Source organism: Podarcis cretensis (genome assembly GCF_951804945.1).
Source record: "Podarcis cretensis genome assembly, chromosome: 5".
NCBI lineage: Eukaryota > Metazoa > Chordata > Lepidosauria > Squamata > Lacertidae > Podarcis > Podarcis cretensis.
Window position 1 is genome coordinate 92742677 of NC_137174.1, and position 16893 is coordinate 92759569.

The 16893-nt window shown below is 45.4% G+C and overlaps 1 protein-coding gene across 10 annotated transcripts in view; it reads left to right on the forward strand.

Moving 5' to 3' along the window:
- The window catches only part of LOC307217112 (uncharacterized protein), a 479205-nt gene that overhangs the window by 428039 nt on the left and 34273 nt on the right, over nt 1-16893 (forward strand). For 2 of the 10 annotated variants that reach the window (XR_013839388.1, XR_013839391.1), the window contains exons 9-10: nt 8348-8459; nt 12788-12855. The exons of 1 other annotated variant lie outside the window; for it this stretch is intronic. Coding sequence is in view for 5 of the 9 variants with exons in the window: in XM_079978206.1 (XP_079834332.1) it covers nt 8348-8459; nt 12788-12855; nt 14054-14111 (238 nt within the window). In the remaining 4 variants the exon portion in view is untranslated. Of the gene's footprint in view, nt 1-5255; nt 5522-8347; nt 8460-8536; nt 9315-9930; nt 10991-12787; nt 12856-14053; nt 14112-16893 lie in introns of those variants that run through there. 7 more of the 10 variants (XR_013839390.1, XM_079978210.1, XM_079978206.1 and 4 more) reach the window with 6 other exon arrangements.

The window sequence follows — 16893 nt, forward strand, 5'->3', positions numbered from 1 at the left end:
AGCACTTCTGTGCATCTAATAAATGCAGAAGAGAGTGTTCTGATGGTACAGTTTATCATTGTCACAGTGTTGTAGACATAAGAAAATGTGTACTTTTCCAACCTCCCTCTGCTACACAATTATTAATGATACAGAAGTCCAGTCTTCTTTTCTGGCCTCATGATACCTCTGCATCCTACCAGGATCCAGCGGATCTCCTCCCCATGAAGTGTGTGACTCAGGAGCTGCAGGCTATCTTGATGAAATCCTACCACTTCAGGCTTTTCTGCTTTCAAACTAGACTAAGATTTCATTTCCGGTCTGAGGAGCTTTCAGCTCTACCAGCCGCAAGGCCTTTTTTTGTAATGTCGCCAAGGGGGTGCTTGGCTGTGGGCAGAACAGTCAGCATTTTACCATGTCACCCGGGAATGAGTTGGCACCATGGTTCTCATGTGAATCACCAACCCACAGCATGAGTTCATCAGCAACCAGGAAGGGCACGCTCTCGGATGGACAGAGCTGTTCCACAAGAATGTGACAGAAAATGTCAAAAGAAAAGCTCCACTGTCCCAACTGATCACTCAATGAACCCAGTGAGCTGCTACATTCAGTGCTCACTATAACACATCCACCCCTCTCTGAATGAGATAGTTCTGTTGTAGAGGCCTGAGATTTGGAGCCAGTTTCTGTACAAGGCAGAAGAAGCTGCCTTATAATGTCAGACTAATGGTCCATCTAAGCCAGCATTGTCCACCCTGGCTGGCAGAATTCATAGAAAGGTTGCAGGTGTGGTATGTTTGGCACTGATAAACAGAAGACTTGAGGTTGGAAGGGTTTGGGGAAGATCTTTCTTCCCCAGTCTCCAACTGCAGCTGCCTGTATGTACTTCTTTTTTTCAAAGAGAAAGCCGAATATTGAGAATGTGGACTGGGTGTATCTATTCACATTTCAAATCACGATGTGATTGCTTCAGCTTGCACCAACCTTACAAAAGCACCCATATGTCATGCATCTGATGAAATGGACTCTAGCTAACAAAAGCTTGCATTGCGATAAATTTGTTAGTCTTCTTAAAAGTTTTTTTTTATTGCAAATTTATTCACCTTCAGGTTGTCTCCTTAACATTTTTGCTGCAGCAGGCTAACATGGCTATCTACTGGGAACCTGATCCAGGCAAATCAATCTTCTGTTGGACACAATCCAGCCTTGGATGCTTTGCAGAGGCATGGGATGCGTGTCTTGGATTGTGAACTGAGTTGTGAGCATTCTGAATTCCGGATCATGGCCATTTGCTATGTGCACTGATTGGCCCAAAGTAATGGGCCTCCATGGGGACACGGGTGGCACTGTGGGTTAAACCACAGAGCCTAGGGCTTGCTGATCAGAAGGTTGGCAGTTCAAATCCCCGCGATGGGGTGAGCTCCCGTTGCTCGGTCCCTGCTCCTGCCAACCTAGCAGTTCGAAAGCACGTCAAAGTGCAAGTAGATAAATAGGTACCTCTCCGGTGGGAAGGTAAACGGCGTTTCCGTGCGCTGCTCTGGTTTGCAAGAAACGGCTTAGTTATGCTGGCCACATGACACGGAAGCTGTTCGCCGGCTCCCTCGGTCAATAAAGCGAGATGAGCGCCGCAACCCCAGAGTTGGCCATGACTGGACCTAATGGTCAGGGGTCCCTTTACCTTTACCTTTTAATGGGCCTCCATGGTCCCTTCCAACTCTAAAATTCTATGAATCTTTGCTTGAATCTAAAGTTCAGTTAGCTTACTGCAATGTGGATTGATCTGGCACAAAGAGCAAAAGGACTCATTTTGAACGCACTCTTGCACATTGGAAGCTAAAGCCTCAACATTCAGACTATTCTTAACAATTTTGCTTAGAGATTTGTTGTCTTCTTATAACAATATATCTCTACAGCTATTGTTTTGCAGAATATTCTTCTTATTGCCTTCTCTACCCATCCTTTTTTGGTTTCTTCCCATTTCCATTAGCCTCTTGAAACTTGTTTTCTTGATTAAATATAATTAGCTCATTGATTCATTTTTATGTATTTGATATTCTGCTGTACTCCATTATTCCCATTGTTCACTCTTTTACCAAACCATTATTTGATATGTTATATCATGTCATATAAGGGTGATTTTGCAGCCCTGTGTTAATTTCTAAATAAAGAATTGAGGGGTAGGGAGAGAATCCTGAAGAGGAGTTTTATGGAGTCTACATGACTCATTGAACCACTTGTCTCTCTATTTAATTTCCAGACACCAAGAAACTTTATGAACTTAGTTCTGTGAAGAGACTCAAAATCCCACTGAATTCAGTGAGATTTATTTATGAGAAAGCATGCTTAGGATTGCTCCTCATGTCCTTTGGGGCACTTGCTAAGGCACACAAACTTTCTTTTCGACTTTGCTTACATCCAGTAATTGATACCCTTTCCTGAAAGCCAGTCAGTACCTCTACTCCTTCCCTCCCTCCCTCCCGTGCATGCAGCTATCATTTTATAGTATAATATTTACTTTGGACAATTTTAAGACGGAGACAATTAGCATTTATATCAGGCAGGATTTTTTAAATAAATAAATTGTGTTTCTATCGGACCATTTAAAAAAGGAGAAGCCAATAAAGTTTTGATGTGTGGGCTTTTAGTTGTTGATGTTGGTGGTGAAATTATTGGTTGGACTGTATTTACATGCTTGGCTCTGGTTTTTAACCAGCACATCTTGAAGTAGCTGTTGTGGTGGAAGAGGCAACGCCACTTCTTCTAAGCACCGCTCCTCACTTTTAATGGGAAACTCAAAACATTTTTTTTTATATTAATTGTCTTCTTGATGTTAGAATTTTGAACTTAATGGCAGAGCAGACAGCGCAAAAAGCAAACAATTAAAACATTTTATGTATTTGATCTCTGATAGGCATCTCTGCAAGATAGATTTTAACATTTTTTCTTCTTAATTCCGCCCCCCTTCCAGTAAGAAGGATAAGCTTGGAGTGCCCAGTCGCCGTGGTAACTGCCAGAAAAATTCTCCAGAAGTTTGAAGAGGTCAGCTAACAGGGTCAACAACTCTGGCCTCTTTCTGAGCTGGGGCAGGCAGGCCCCATCCTGCTGCCAGAATGTTCGCCAAGACCTAACCCTGGGAGGTGGGCCATTCCAGCTCTGATATAAATTTTTTGAGTCAGTTCACGGCCTGGACTCTCCAGGTGGCCTCCAAAATCGATGGTGACCTCTTGACCCTGTCTAACGTCGGCATCGCATCCAACCTAAGGAAGGATTTAGGGAGGAATGACAGCTTTCCACTGAGTGTTATTGGGGACAGTACAAACAGTTTGGGAAGCAAGGAGGTAGGTATGAGGAAACCAGGTCATTAAAAGCATATTAAAAAACAATTGCAGTGGGTTGAGATGGGGCGGGGGGGGGCAGGGTGGGAGGAACAATCCTTGTTAGTGGTTACTTTCTGGTTAGCATTTATTTATTTATCTATTTTTTGTTTGTTTGTCTGTGAATCTTTGCAGAGGGCTGCTCCCATCATTGTCTTCGGATCTTGCTTTTAACGTTAAGGACATCCCTGGTTTTTGGTGTAGAAAGGAGGCTTTTCCTTTGTGCTGGAAGTCAAAACTCTTTTTGCATCCACATATAAATAAATAACAGATGGGTAAATAAAAATGGATAGATTCAGAACACAATAGACATTTTCCTTCACTGTCTAGGTATCTTCCCAGAATTGCTTAAAATGTATGTATTAAAATGCCTCTTCTGCTTTTCTTGGCAGGAATAGTCCAGGAATTGTTAAAGAAGGTTCTTTATTCAAAAGAGTAACTTTGGAATATATGCAACCATCCTGAGATTTAACAAAACATTAAGGGCACAGTCCAGCCAAAGCTAAGCACATTCTAATCCCATTGATTTTCCTGGGACTGACAAGTGCTTAACTTTGTTTGGACTGTGCCCAAGTAAAACAGGTGCTTTAAAAAATTAAGACAAGGAAATTACAAGGTATGCAAAAAATGCTCTGGAATGAAGGTGAGCTGGTTTAACTGGGCTGTTCCACTTCTGCTTTGTAAAACAAATAGTTAAGCGCACATTTGATTCCATGGGATCCAGTTCTAATGTGGGGAAGAAATGTAATCGGCACAAGATAACAAACATTCATAGATAATTTTATGTAAGTGTTTTATCAGCGCCGGAGTTTGCTAACAAATCTGTTGAACTCTGAATTCCTTAGCAAGTGGATTCTTTGTTCAGCTTTATTTACAAAAATAGAATCCAGTGCTACAACCATTACTCATGTAGTCCTCATGTATAGAGGCACTCTTGCACAGAGCAAGGTGAGAAGAATACTTCAGAGCGTGGGCACCAGGAAGAATGGGAGGGAGAGCTAACCCCATGTCCTGTTCAAACCCAGCCAAGGAAGGCAAATGCCGGCTAGTTAATACTTTATTGACAAAAGCACACACACTTCTAGTGCCTTCATAGCTATTTTCCAGATCCGTGCCTGGTGGAGCATTTGACGCAACAGTGGGACCATGCGCCCCCAGGTTTATGTACCCTTGTCTGATGGAGTGTGCACATGCAACCTGAGACGACTTCTGCCTGGAAGTCGCTGCTGTGCTTGCCTCTTCAAGCCCCTCCTGGTTCTTAGGAGACAGCAGGGTAGATGGTGGCAGCAGTTTGACTGGCCCATTCCTCACCTGATCAGCCTTGTCCTCTGCCTCCAACCTGCCCTGTGCCCCCACCTCCTTCTCTGACTGCTAGGACCCTTCTCCTAAACCCCATAAATTGCTGCCCCCCTTTCCTAGGTCCTCCTCTGGCCCCGTTGCCTCCATCGCACAATCATCAGGGCCCTGCCAGTCTCTGGCACCCCACAGAGCATAATCCACCAGGAGCTTCTCCCCACATAAGCTTCATTGAGATGACCTGCATACAATTAATGTTGACATACAATGAGCATGTGCTTTTCTCGTTTATCAGAATGTTCACAAAATATTGGGATTGAGGATCGCAGCTCAAAGGTAGAACACCTAACATGTATGGGAAAATTCAATGTATGACTCTTGGCATCATTAACTAAAGCCGAGGGGGGAGCCTTTTTCAGTTTGAGGGCCATACGACCTCATAGGCAACCTTCTAGGGGCCGCATGTCAGCAGCGGGCAGGGCTGCTGGCAAAAGTGGGCAGAGCTTTAATGGATGTGACTCACACCTTCATACAAAAGGCTACATTCCAGCCTCATGAACATCAGAGATGTCTACATCCACCCACATTTCTCCATCTTCTATCTAGGCCAGTACAAAGCATCATATTCCAGCCAGGTAAAAGCAGCCAAGGAGGACACAGAGGAGAACTGATGCAGGGTGTGATCTGCGGAAGAGGCATGGTCCAGGAGAGTCCTGAGGGCCAGATAAGGAAACATAGAGGGCTGCATGGGAGACCCCAGGCCTGAGGTTCCCCATCCCTGAGTTAAAGGAACTTGGGTAGGTGGGCAGGAAAAGGCCACTGCTTGAAATCTCATGGAGCCACCTAGAGTCAGATTAGCAGAATCTAGTGCAGTAGGTGGACCCATGGCCTGACATAAGGCAGTTTAATATATTCAACTTTGTTGTGCTTGCATTACTTTGATGCTGAATTTTAGAAATAATTTTGAAGGGGAGAAGGCATGTGGATAACACAGAACATAACCAGCAGTTTCAGAGGCTATTAGAAAGGGAATTCATGAGTTCCTTATACGAAACTCAAAGGAGAACCTACTTCCCTGTGCAAGTTCCCCGTTGGGCATTGCTGAGAGGAACTTCAAAAAGCAGAACCATGACACTCTGGTTGGTGCGAATAACACCCAGCGTCTTCTCGGGACTCTATAAATCTGAACCAGTTTATCAAGCCTCTTGTACTGATTTGGCTGTCATCCAAAGAGCCCTGGGAACTGCAGTTCTGAGAAGAGGCTGCAGAGCATTGACAAAGGCTACTTAAGCCCCACCATTTGGAGCCGGAAAGGGAAGCGTCTTACAATTAAATGAGTTTCAAACGGGATTAAATTTGTTGCACTATGAGACACTGTCCTGAGAACTACTCTGTCCTGATAACTTAATATTTAATTTATGAAAGGGGGGAAGATGTTACACCTTGTACATTTGGGTTGTTGTTGCTAGAGAATCCAACATTTAGAAGACAGGAGACATTATAGAGATGTATAAAATTATGTATGGCATAGAGAAAATGGACAGAGAAAAAATTTTTTGCCCTCATGACACCAGAACATGAAGCTGAATGTTAGAAGATTCAGGACAGACAAAAGTATGTACTTCATGCAGTGCATCATTAAACTATGGGATTTGCTCTCACAAGAGGTGCTGATGGCCTCCAACTTGGATGGTTTTAAAATAGGATTGGGCCAATTCATGGAGGAAAAGGATATCAGTGGCCAGTAGGCATGCTGGCTATGTTCACCTCCACTGTCAGAAGGAGTAATGCTCCTGAATGCCAGTTGCTAGAAATTGCGGGAGGGAAGAGTGCTGTTGCACCCAGGTCTTGCTTGTGGGCTTTCCTTGGGTATCTTGTTAGCCACTGTGGGGAACAGGATACTGGACTAGATGGGTCATTAGCTTAATCCATCAGGCTCTCCTTATCCATGCAAAGTTTTGCCAGGAAGACCAGGAGCAGGATCTGGAGTTTAGACGAGCACAAGAACAGGAGGGTCAATGGAGACAAATTTCAGTGAAGAAGGTGGAAGTCACAGGAACACAATGCAGCAAAAAAGATTCCTGTTGTTCAGTTTAGCCTTGATAGCTGATGTGGAAATGTTTGCAGCTAATCAGATTTATCAGGGATCACTCAGCTTCCTGTGGGATTGGGTGACCCTTTCACTCTTAAGTGCTGGACTACAGCAAGGACTTGGGGAATCTGATGAGCTGTCCAAAAAGATGAACTGTCTAAAAAGACAGCTTCAGGGCCTTAAATGAAAACCTAAAATACCACAGGTGAGACATTTCAGTTGAAATAAAATTATGGCTTAATGAACTTGCATTATTGTTGTTTGGTCTGCTCTGGAGGGAAGATCTGGGTTGTTTGTCAACAGACATGAAGGGTTTCTATTACAGTAATGTAATATCATTGTAAATTTGAGGCTCTTATTGGGCATGATGTACTCTGTATTGGATGTAACTCTTACAATGTTGAATGAAAAATTGAGCACTGCATGCTGATCAGAGCTGTAGAAATTATCTGTAATGATCAGCTCCTTACTGCTGAACTTGCATCACCTAGAATACAATTCTGTGCATAAAGAGAGAGCGGGAACAGCCAGGGGGACCAACCTTGAAATACCCGCAGAGCAACTTTAATTACTGCCATGTGCTAAAGCTGCAATCCTATGTACACTTACTTGGGAGCAAGCCACAGTGAACTCAGAAGGGCTTGTTTCTGTGTAAACATGTATAAGACTGAAATGCATAAGAAAAGACAAAATCTCTTCCTCATCCCTGGTGACTGACCAATTTGGCCCTTCCTTTCCCCAACATGTGGATCTGTTACATGTCCAGAAGTGGCTCAAACATCTTTTTCTTCCATGTGTGAGTAGCCCTACCATCTGAAGCATGTATTTTGGGAGACAACTTCCCAAGTGAAATGAGAGATTGCAAAAGCCCATCTGCTAAAGGCTGCATTCAATGTCATTTGCAGTCCTTCTATTCACATGCTACTTTAAAGTGAGGACTCTTCTTTTCTCTATGATCCAGCGAAGCAGAGAAACTGCTCCCACACATAGGAGTAGTAGCCAATGTACTCATTCTGTTAGTGCAAGGATTTCCATTTCCGCAGCAGAACTACCCCCTCTCTTCTCCTAGTGTGCCCTGCATCTTCCCCCAATCTGTTTAGCAGGGTTGGAGAAAATCCCATAGCAGAGTGGGGGATGAGGAGGGGAGTTCTGCTGCACAGTCAAAAGTCTTTGTGTTGATAGAACGCGTGTGTGGAATACCGGCCATAACTTTCCTTGCTGGAAAGGAAACTTTATGAAAGGACTACATAGATTTATATGGCACTTCAAAGCATTAAAAAAAAAAGTTCCATCTACGTTATCTTGTGCTCCTTGTAACAGTGCTTTTCACATTCCATATGCAGATGGATTGGCATAAAGACTGAGGAAATGTGAGTTCAATGGAGAAGCAAGATGTGAATCAGAGGCTTCCTGGTCACTACACCACAGCTGTGTCAGGATGTACAGTCAAATATGACTAAGGTGCTAGGCCTGGTCCCCATGCTGTGAGGATGTGGGTGTACATGTCCACCTGCACAGAAAAGCCTGCCATGGGCTAGGTATATGCAACTATGTCTGGAGCCAAACTGTTAAAGTCAAACCTTCCCACTGATTTTCTTCCCAAAAGGTGTGTTATTGGGGAACAACTCCAGCTCACCTCATAGTTCTTCAGCTGTGTCTTTGGCCTTGGTGCTCCAGCGGAAAAGGCAGGGAGCCCACCTTTCCTCTGAAGATTTCAGGTAAGTAAAATGTCTTTCTCAACCCTGAAGCATCTCATCTGGGTACCAAAATAACTACACATCTATCCTTCATACAGACACATCTGCCTCAAAACAAGGTCCATAGTAAACATAAGTGTTGCAAGGAACCAATTCAGTGTCCACTGCTGCTAGGGAGGACTCAGCTCTGCTCCCACCACATTGAATCAACCCACAAGCCCAGGCCACAACGCTTGGCCCCAGGTGACCTGCTTATTCAGGCATGGCACATCCTGTTTTGCCGCCTGAGACAAAAAGGAAAGGTGTCATCTCAATGCTGCTCTGCCAGTGGTGAAAGAGGCGGAGTGCCCATGGGGACACCACCTCTTGGGGTTCCACCACCTGAGGCAGCTGCCTCAGTCTGCCTCATGGGTGGGCCGGCCCTGTGTTTATTGAGTATTCAACATTATCCATCTGCATGCAAATGAGCATTCATTCTGATTTGTTTGTGGGGAGGTTTGATATGACACTGTGTCACACAGTGGTGATTCCACCCCTTCCAGTGCACTTTCCCATAACTTTAATTACTGCAGAATGGCCCGGTTTGTTTTGGGAGTGGGCTCGTTGCGCAGGAGTCCAAATCCACTTTATCAGTGCAGCCCACTCCTATATCACTTTAACTATCATGGATTCCTCCCCTCCCCCACCCCAAGAATCATGATAACTGGTTTGTTAAGAGCCTCCTAACAGCTCTCAGCACCCTTAACAATGGACAACGCCTATGATTCCTTGTGGGGAGGGGGAGCCATGGCTGCTGAAGTGATATAAGAGGGCTTTAAATATACGGTGTTGGTGTGACCTGAATTTGTTGGTATGTCACTGAATCCCACCTGCAAAATAGCAGGTGCGATGAACTGAAAGCAGCTATGCTACACAATGTACCCATCAGCACAACCAACATTGCTCCCTGGCATCTCCAGGAAGGATGGGAATGTCCTCTGCCTACAATCCAGAAAAGTTGCACCCAGTTAGTGTGGACAATAGTGAGCTAGATGGACCAGTGTAACGCGGTATGAAGGAGCTTCCTCACTTCCCCTCAAGCCATCAATCTGTCTTGTCATGAGAGGCAGTCAAGGGAATTTTAAAAAACTTTACCTAAGCAAAATAAAGCTAGTCAATAAAATTTGATCATCTCTGAATCTTAAACGTGGCACTCAGCAAATGAGAGTTTAACCAGGCTAGTTCTGGAAAGCTTTGTTTTTTCTACAACCTCTTATCACAGCATTGTGTTAAGGCCATTCAGCTAGCTAGCAACAGTGGCAGTGGGCCTGTTTTGTATCTTGTCCCTGTCTTAGCTTATTATTTAATGGAGGGTTGTTGGGGTTTTGATTGATTGATTGATTGATTGATTGTGTGTGTGTGTGTGTGTGTGTGTGTGTGTTGTCATTAAATCTATATAGCAGTTTATGTATGCAATGTGCCTCGTCAGTCCATTGGTCCTTATTTCTTAAAGCAGTGTTGTGTGGTGGTTGGCGACAGCTATTTCAGCTAAACTAACTAGAAAATAGGGCTGACTTCCTGAAGACCCAGAAACTCCATGTCAGCGTGTGGATTTGAACTCAAGCTTCCCCAATACCCCTTGGTCAACATGTCATCCAGCAGCAGACTCGCCTTCACAAAGGTGCATCTCCTTCTCGCTGCAAACTGCACGCCACACATCAGAGCATGGAAATGCAGCATGCAGGAACTTAAGGGGTGAAATAATGGAAGGCAAGACCCACACGGGGTATCTGTGCCGGCGGAGGGAGGAATGGTGGATTTTTTGAAACAGTAGATAATGTCTTGGCCAAGATCTCCTTAAGCCTGGGTCTGATGGGTGAGGTCTTTAAGACATCCGAGGCCTACTCCATTAAGAGCTTTAAAAAGGAACAGCGCAGGCTTAAAGCCAATCCCTCGCTTTAGAGACAACCATGGTGGGCGTAATATGATCGCGGCAGTGCAAGGCCATGAGCAAACATGCAGCTGCATTCTGAAGCCGGGCGCATCAGAGAAGCCTTGTCAGCAATCAACTGTCAGAATAACCAGGGCGTGGGTTGCTGCTGAAGGCAGAGCCCGCACCAAGACCCCTGCTTCTGAGAGCCAACGTGGATCTGCAGAGAGGATGTTGAATTTGGAATGACACCACGTGCCTCTATTGATGCTAAAATCACTTACCTCCCTGCTTTATCTGTGAACAGAGCGAACAGGTGGTTGAACAAATGGGGCACAACTAGTTTGGCTCTGTGAGGCAACACGAAGCAGTAGCTAGGAATGAATGAAGAACTGTTTTGTGCATCCAGATCAGCGGGGGGGTGGGGGGGTGGAGTGGGATGTGACTCTTGTCTGTGTAAGCTGGGAGGGGTGAAACTGGCATGTCTCTCCCAGAGCGAATTGTACAAGTTACTCTTTTTTATTTTATTTGATAAATTCATATGCCACACCCTCTACTCTCAAGAGAGTTCCTGTACATTTAGAACTTGTGCAGGAGGGATGCACAAATTCTGCCTTTCATGCTAGATAATTTGCAGCGGGGAGGATGGGCATCTGAAGCAGAGTTTGCTAAAACACTCAGAGAAACTTGCCGACAAGAAAAACAGTTCAACGTGGAACAGACTTCCTCCTCTGCCTTACTGCAGGCATTTAAACAGAAGTTTCATAGCCACTTCTCCTGAATGCTGTTGATGCATCCTATGTTGAATATTCCGATTGCAATGATTCTATATTATATATTTAAATTGCAATGATATGCATGGCCTGACTCACAGGGTTGTTGTGAGGATAAAAGGAAAGAGGAGAAATATTCTTTATTGCTCTGAGTTCTGCGGAGGAAGGACGAGTTTATAAAGGCAAGTAGTAATTGTAAAAATTGTTCCCCCTCCCCCGACAAGGAACAACAACAACAACAACAACAACAACCATGCACTTTCAAGCCAGTATATGAGTGCTTGAGGGCTTGAAACTTAAAAAATAAATAAGTGAAAGCTGAGGTTCTTGGGATGAACATACCGTATTTTTCGCCCTATAGGACGCACTTTTTCACCTCCAAAAATGAAGGGGAAATGTGGGTGCGTCCTATGGGGCGAATACAGGCATTCGCTGAAGCCTGGAGAATGAGAGGCTCTCGCTTTCCCAGGCTCCGCGCAGCTCTGCGCATCCCTCCGGAGCCCGGCGCCAAGCCGCGTCGGCCTCTGGAAGGTCGCGGAGAGTTGCCTGCCCTCCTGGGGTCCGCGCAGCTCTGCGCGACCCTCCGGAGCCTGCGCCGGGCTCCGGAGGGTTGCGCAGAGCTGCCTGCATTAGGAAGCCTCAGCGCGCCTGGGCTTTGCACAGCTGTCCGCAAGCCTGGGGAGACCAGCGTGACTCCCTAGGCTTGCAGATAGCAGGCTCTTCTGGGGGCTGGGGTCGGGGGAAGCTCGGGCTTCCCCCACGCCAGCCCCGTGCCTGGGGGAGAAATAATTTTTTTTCTTTATTCCCCCCCCAAAAAAAACTATGTGCGTCCTATAGGGCGGTGCATCCTATGGGGCGAAAAATACGGTAATTCTGTGGCCAGTAGCAATTACGGTGCAGGTCTAGTTACAGTACAATAGCACACTGGGGATAAATATTCCCAAGGTACAGGTGGGGAATTGATGTAGACAGAGCATGACTAAATCAGTGGCCCACACAATGAGTCCTTGGCCAAGGGGAGCTTAACCTCAGGTGCCCCTGAGTTACACCTGGGGCACTGATCCCACAACAGCCTCTCACTCACTCACTTGCTGATGATGACTGGTGAGTAATCACTTTCATTTTCCCTTTACTACATCTCTCTCTCTCTCTCTTGTTACCCATGAGTTATGATAACATGTAAGCAGCTTATAGAATTCTTATCAGTAGACGCTGAACACAATGCAACAATTAACTCTTAATGACAGCCGCCTCTAACTATGAGTGACATGTCATAAATTATGTTTGAACTGGCTCCTTCCACTCTGGAGAGTCTCTCCGCCACCCAGACAGACCTCATAAAGTTGCACTCGCAGGCTTAATCCCACTTGGACGGGTGCCCTCCCTCCCTCCCTCCCTCCCTCTCTCTCTCTCTCTCTCTCTCTCTCTCTCTCTCTCTCTCTCACACACACACACACACACACATACACACACACACACACACACACACTCCCAGCCCCAAACTTGGGCACAGTCGCCTTTCCCAACAAGGGAACAATCTTTGTTTCTGTTACCTTATTCGGCCAAAGACCTGAACAACTAGCTATGGCATTAGCAGGGCCTGCAGGCAGGACTCTCGGCAGGCCAGCCAACCTCCAACAAACCCCTTTTTATCCTCTGGTTTCTAGGAAGAATTATGATGGCGGTGCCCTGCTGCTGATGAGTCAGATCTGTGGTGGGCCTGGAGAGAAGTCCTGTAAGTGGGGTGTACTGTAAAACAGGGGCTCCCATTCATCAAGGACCCTGTGTGTAATAAACCACAAAAAACAGGGGGGGAGGGGGAGGGAGGAAGAGAAGGGGGGAAGCAGCTGCAGAGAGCAGGAACAAACAACCCAGCTCATTCTTTAGGAGCCAAAAGTTTCTAATTTGCTGCTGGGCGGCTCAGCTCCCTGGCATCCTTTAGGAGCGGACAATGTCTGGCACTTGCTTGCACCCAGTTCTGCTCCTAGAAGTTCTGAGGTCCAGGGAACAGCTTTGTTTGGAACCCAAAATGTAGGCACAAGTTGAATAGAGAAAGAAAAGCACCACTCAGGGACATCAGAAAAAGTTTAAAGTTTTGCTGTGTGTGGGGGCCCTGAATCTAGCTGACCTACTGAGGGTAGGGGGTGAAATGTTACTTGGCATTGTCTCTGGAGGCAATTATAAACAAAGCATCATGTGAGCAGTGCGAGAGGAAAGGGAGTCTGATGGATGTATAAGGAAGTTTGTTGGGGGGGGGTGAGAGAGTGACATATTCTGGAGCAGCTGAGACCACTGGGTGCTGCTTTTTTCAGGAGCAGGCTAGATATTTCCCCCAGCTTCAAATAGCACAGCCAGCCATGCATCCGGTTGCTAAAAATGCAAGTTTTCAAATTTTAAAAAGTGAAATACCTTGATAAAAAGCATATAGAAAAGGAAGGAGAAGAGATGGGTGTCAAAGAGTTAAGAAATATTTGATCTAGGCTTGCATTAAGGGGCCTCACAGTCAGGTTGGAAAATGTCGTGTGAGACCACCTCTCCTATAAAAGAACCCAGAAGGAAAACGGAAATTGCAAAATAAACTGGTGCTTCCTACAGTCCTTATTTTCCAGGACCAAGTTCCACACAAATTGAAAATAAATAGCCAATGGATTATATGTAATGAGTAAAGTAATAAACCAAAACAGGATTTACCTTTGGACTGTTCCAAAATGAGAGTGACTGGTAAAATTTGGAGTGAGTTAAAAAGTAATTGTAGATTTTGTTTCTTGCACCAAACTTTTCAGAAAAAGTGATTATCTCGCTTTTCACCCATCACCATGCCTCATTATTCCAATCTTAAGAGGGGGGGAAACGCAACAGAATTCAGATTTGTTTTGATAACTATTAATATATTACATGAATGACCTTTAATGCCCATTTTGTGCCTCAGCCAGGTTGCACCTGGGGCAGGTCTTGCCATCTCCCCATCTCTCCCTATGTTACTGAAGTTAGGTATGTGTTCTGCAACTGCTTAGTGATTTATAAGAGAGCAGATGGCATGAACATGGACACGGGTTGCAATTCCAGACCATTGGCTCATGTAGTCATTGTTCAGTCAAGCTCAGGGTCCTGACAACTTCCCTCAGGAGAATATGCTTCTTACATGTTTTGAGGTATTGCATTGTACCCAACCCTCAAATAGCAAAATGTACGATCTTGGATAAGGCAATTATTTTAACAGCAGGGAGGACACTTGAAATATGCCGTAGTGTGCAGGTGCCACAAGCCCATGACGTTGGTGGCAATGGACACCCATTTCATGCCAGCCCTTTTGTTCAGCCTAAAAAGCAGGGGCTCTTCCAGAAAGGAGGTGTGTAAAATTCCCTCGTCGATTTCACCCTCCTCCGCCACCTTTCATGGACTTTTTAGTTGGATGCACTGCCCACACAAAACTGACATCGGGGATGGCCTTTTCTTTCTCTCTGGCGAGGGAGACATTGCTGCTGTAACCACGGTTTGAGGATTAGGCCGAGAGATTAGAAAGGAATCCTTTCATTCTTGGTTTCCCAAGCAGGTGCAAGGCATTGTGGGAATGCCACAGGAAGAACTCCCCCTCCCCTTCCCCACTGTTCTTCACCACAGGGATGGGATAGCACAAATTCCAGGAGTTGTTCTATCACAGCCAAGCCTGGACCCAGCTGACCTCGACGGGAGAGCAAGGGATGCTCCGCAGAATCCCCTGGGATGAGGTGCTTTGTGTGTGTGTAGATATGTGTGAGGATCCACACACCCCCTCCCCGGATGCATTAGGGTAGAAGGCATTCCAGTGCTTCTGGAATTCCTGCAGGTGTTTCTGAATGCAAAGGGGTCCTTTCAGAGCCTCACATCTGCATCCATCATGTGCATTTGGGCATATGATCGGGCTGTTTGTTTGTTTGTCCGGCTGACTGACGTGGAGTGACTAGGGCTGTTGATCGAAGGTCATCAACAGAATAGCTCTGTTCTCTGGAGTTTACTGGACCCCAACCATCCTGGATGACTCCTGACAGCCTTCTGTTTTTTGGCGGACGCTGCACAGTAGTAGCAGGATTTCTAATAAAGTTGAAAACAATTTGTCTTTTTAGTGTGACAATTGCCTTTGGGGAAGGGGGAGAATGATCTAGGCTGTGCATTAAAAAAACAAAACCCTGAGGATTAATATATCATGCTGTCTCATTGGCTCAATGTGGGTGACAAGATGTTTTTAAAAGATTAATTTTAAAAAAATCAACCAGAGCGCTAAGTTTTCGTCAACATAAGCAGCAGATTAATCTAATAAAGCACTCACAGATAATTTGGGGGAGGATTTAATTGGCAGGGCTGAGGGGCACTTTTGTCTTTTTTCAGAGACCCTCTTAGCTCCAGCACATTTTAGCATAATATGGACCGGAGAAGACAAGATCAAAAATAGATTTTCCTTTGGAGAATTATTGGCAGGGAGTTGGGTTGTCTCTCCCCACTTTTTCTTTTATGAAAATAAACTTCCTTCACGCTTCTTTCACTGTCCTCAAAATATATTGAGGTTTAGCACTATGCAGACTTATCTATAGTTGACTCTTTAATTAGTCAGTTGATCAATCATTGAGCATACAGGCTTAAAGAGAAAAGGCCCTTTGATTGGCTGGCTGTGGAAGCCGCTGGGGTATGTGTGACTCAAGCCACATCTCCCAGCTGCCTTGCTCCTCGCCTCCAGTACCACCAGCATCCTGTTTTCACTATGAGGGTCTGCTGGGCAAAGCTCTGGGATTCAAGCGCACCATCAGTACCAACTTCTCTGAATGCCTAGTCAGCTAACACTCCCAAGAGACAGTCCCAGCACAGCAGACCCTACAATAGGGATGGGGAATCTCAGGCCCTGAGATTCTGCTCTCCGGGCAATTGGGACTCTCCCCAGGCCACCACCCTCACTTCCCTGCCATTGCTTGCCTGGTTAGAACTCTGATAGTTCTTCATGTGCAGAAGCCTGTACAAAATGAAAATTTGCATTCATTGCTCTGCCCGTATTGCCTCTATCCCCACCCACCACTGGCAAGTGGCCTCCAGAAGGCTGCTCAGTCACTGTGCAGGACACACAGCTGAGCAGCCCGTTCTTTGGGACAGCAAGTGGGAGCAACTTTAGTCAATCAGCAAAACTCTTTTCACTGCTTAAAAAAAAATCAGTAAAAGTCCTTGTTAGATTATAATTGAATCTCTCTCCCTGGTTTTGGGGAGATAGTTGTGATCAGCTAGCAGCCTGCTTTGTTATCCTAGCATGCTGGTATATCAGGCTGTATGCATGATCTCAGCCTGCTCTCCTGAGAGTAGAGGAATCATGCTGGGTGGGAGGTCCTATCCCACAAGGCAGTGTATATGGGGAGGACCCACTGGTTTCCCAGCCAGGTGGTGACCAGGCCCAGATCTATTAAACGTCAGCAAGGAGGCTGCAAAGTATGTCCTCTACCCATGCCCCTGGGACCATGACTTGATGATGCATTGAATATGAGGAGCAAAGAATACGTGCGTGTGCGTGTGTATACGAGAATCAAAGCCCCAAATTGAAGTTTCACTTAATATGAGCAGAAAGTGTAAGCAGTAGTTTAAGGATTGGTTACTAAATGCCCATGAATCGAGATTGCAAAGCAGATAGTAGGAGAACAGGATGAATTTGCTTGAGTTCTTCTTCCCTTCCCATCCCTTTTACCTTTCGTGCCATGCATTTTAAAATTGAAGGTCCAAAAGCAGGGACTTTTTATTTATTAATTTGTAGGCTACTATG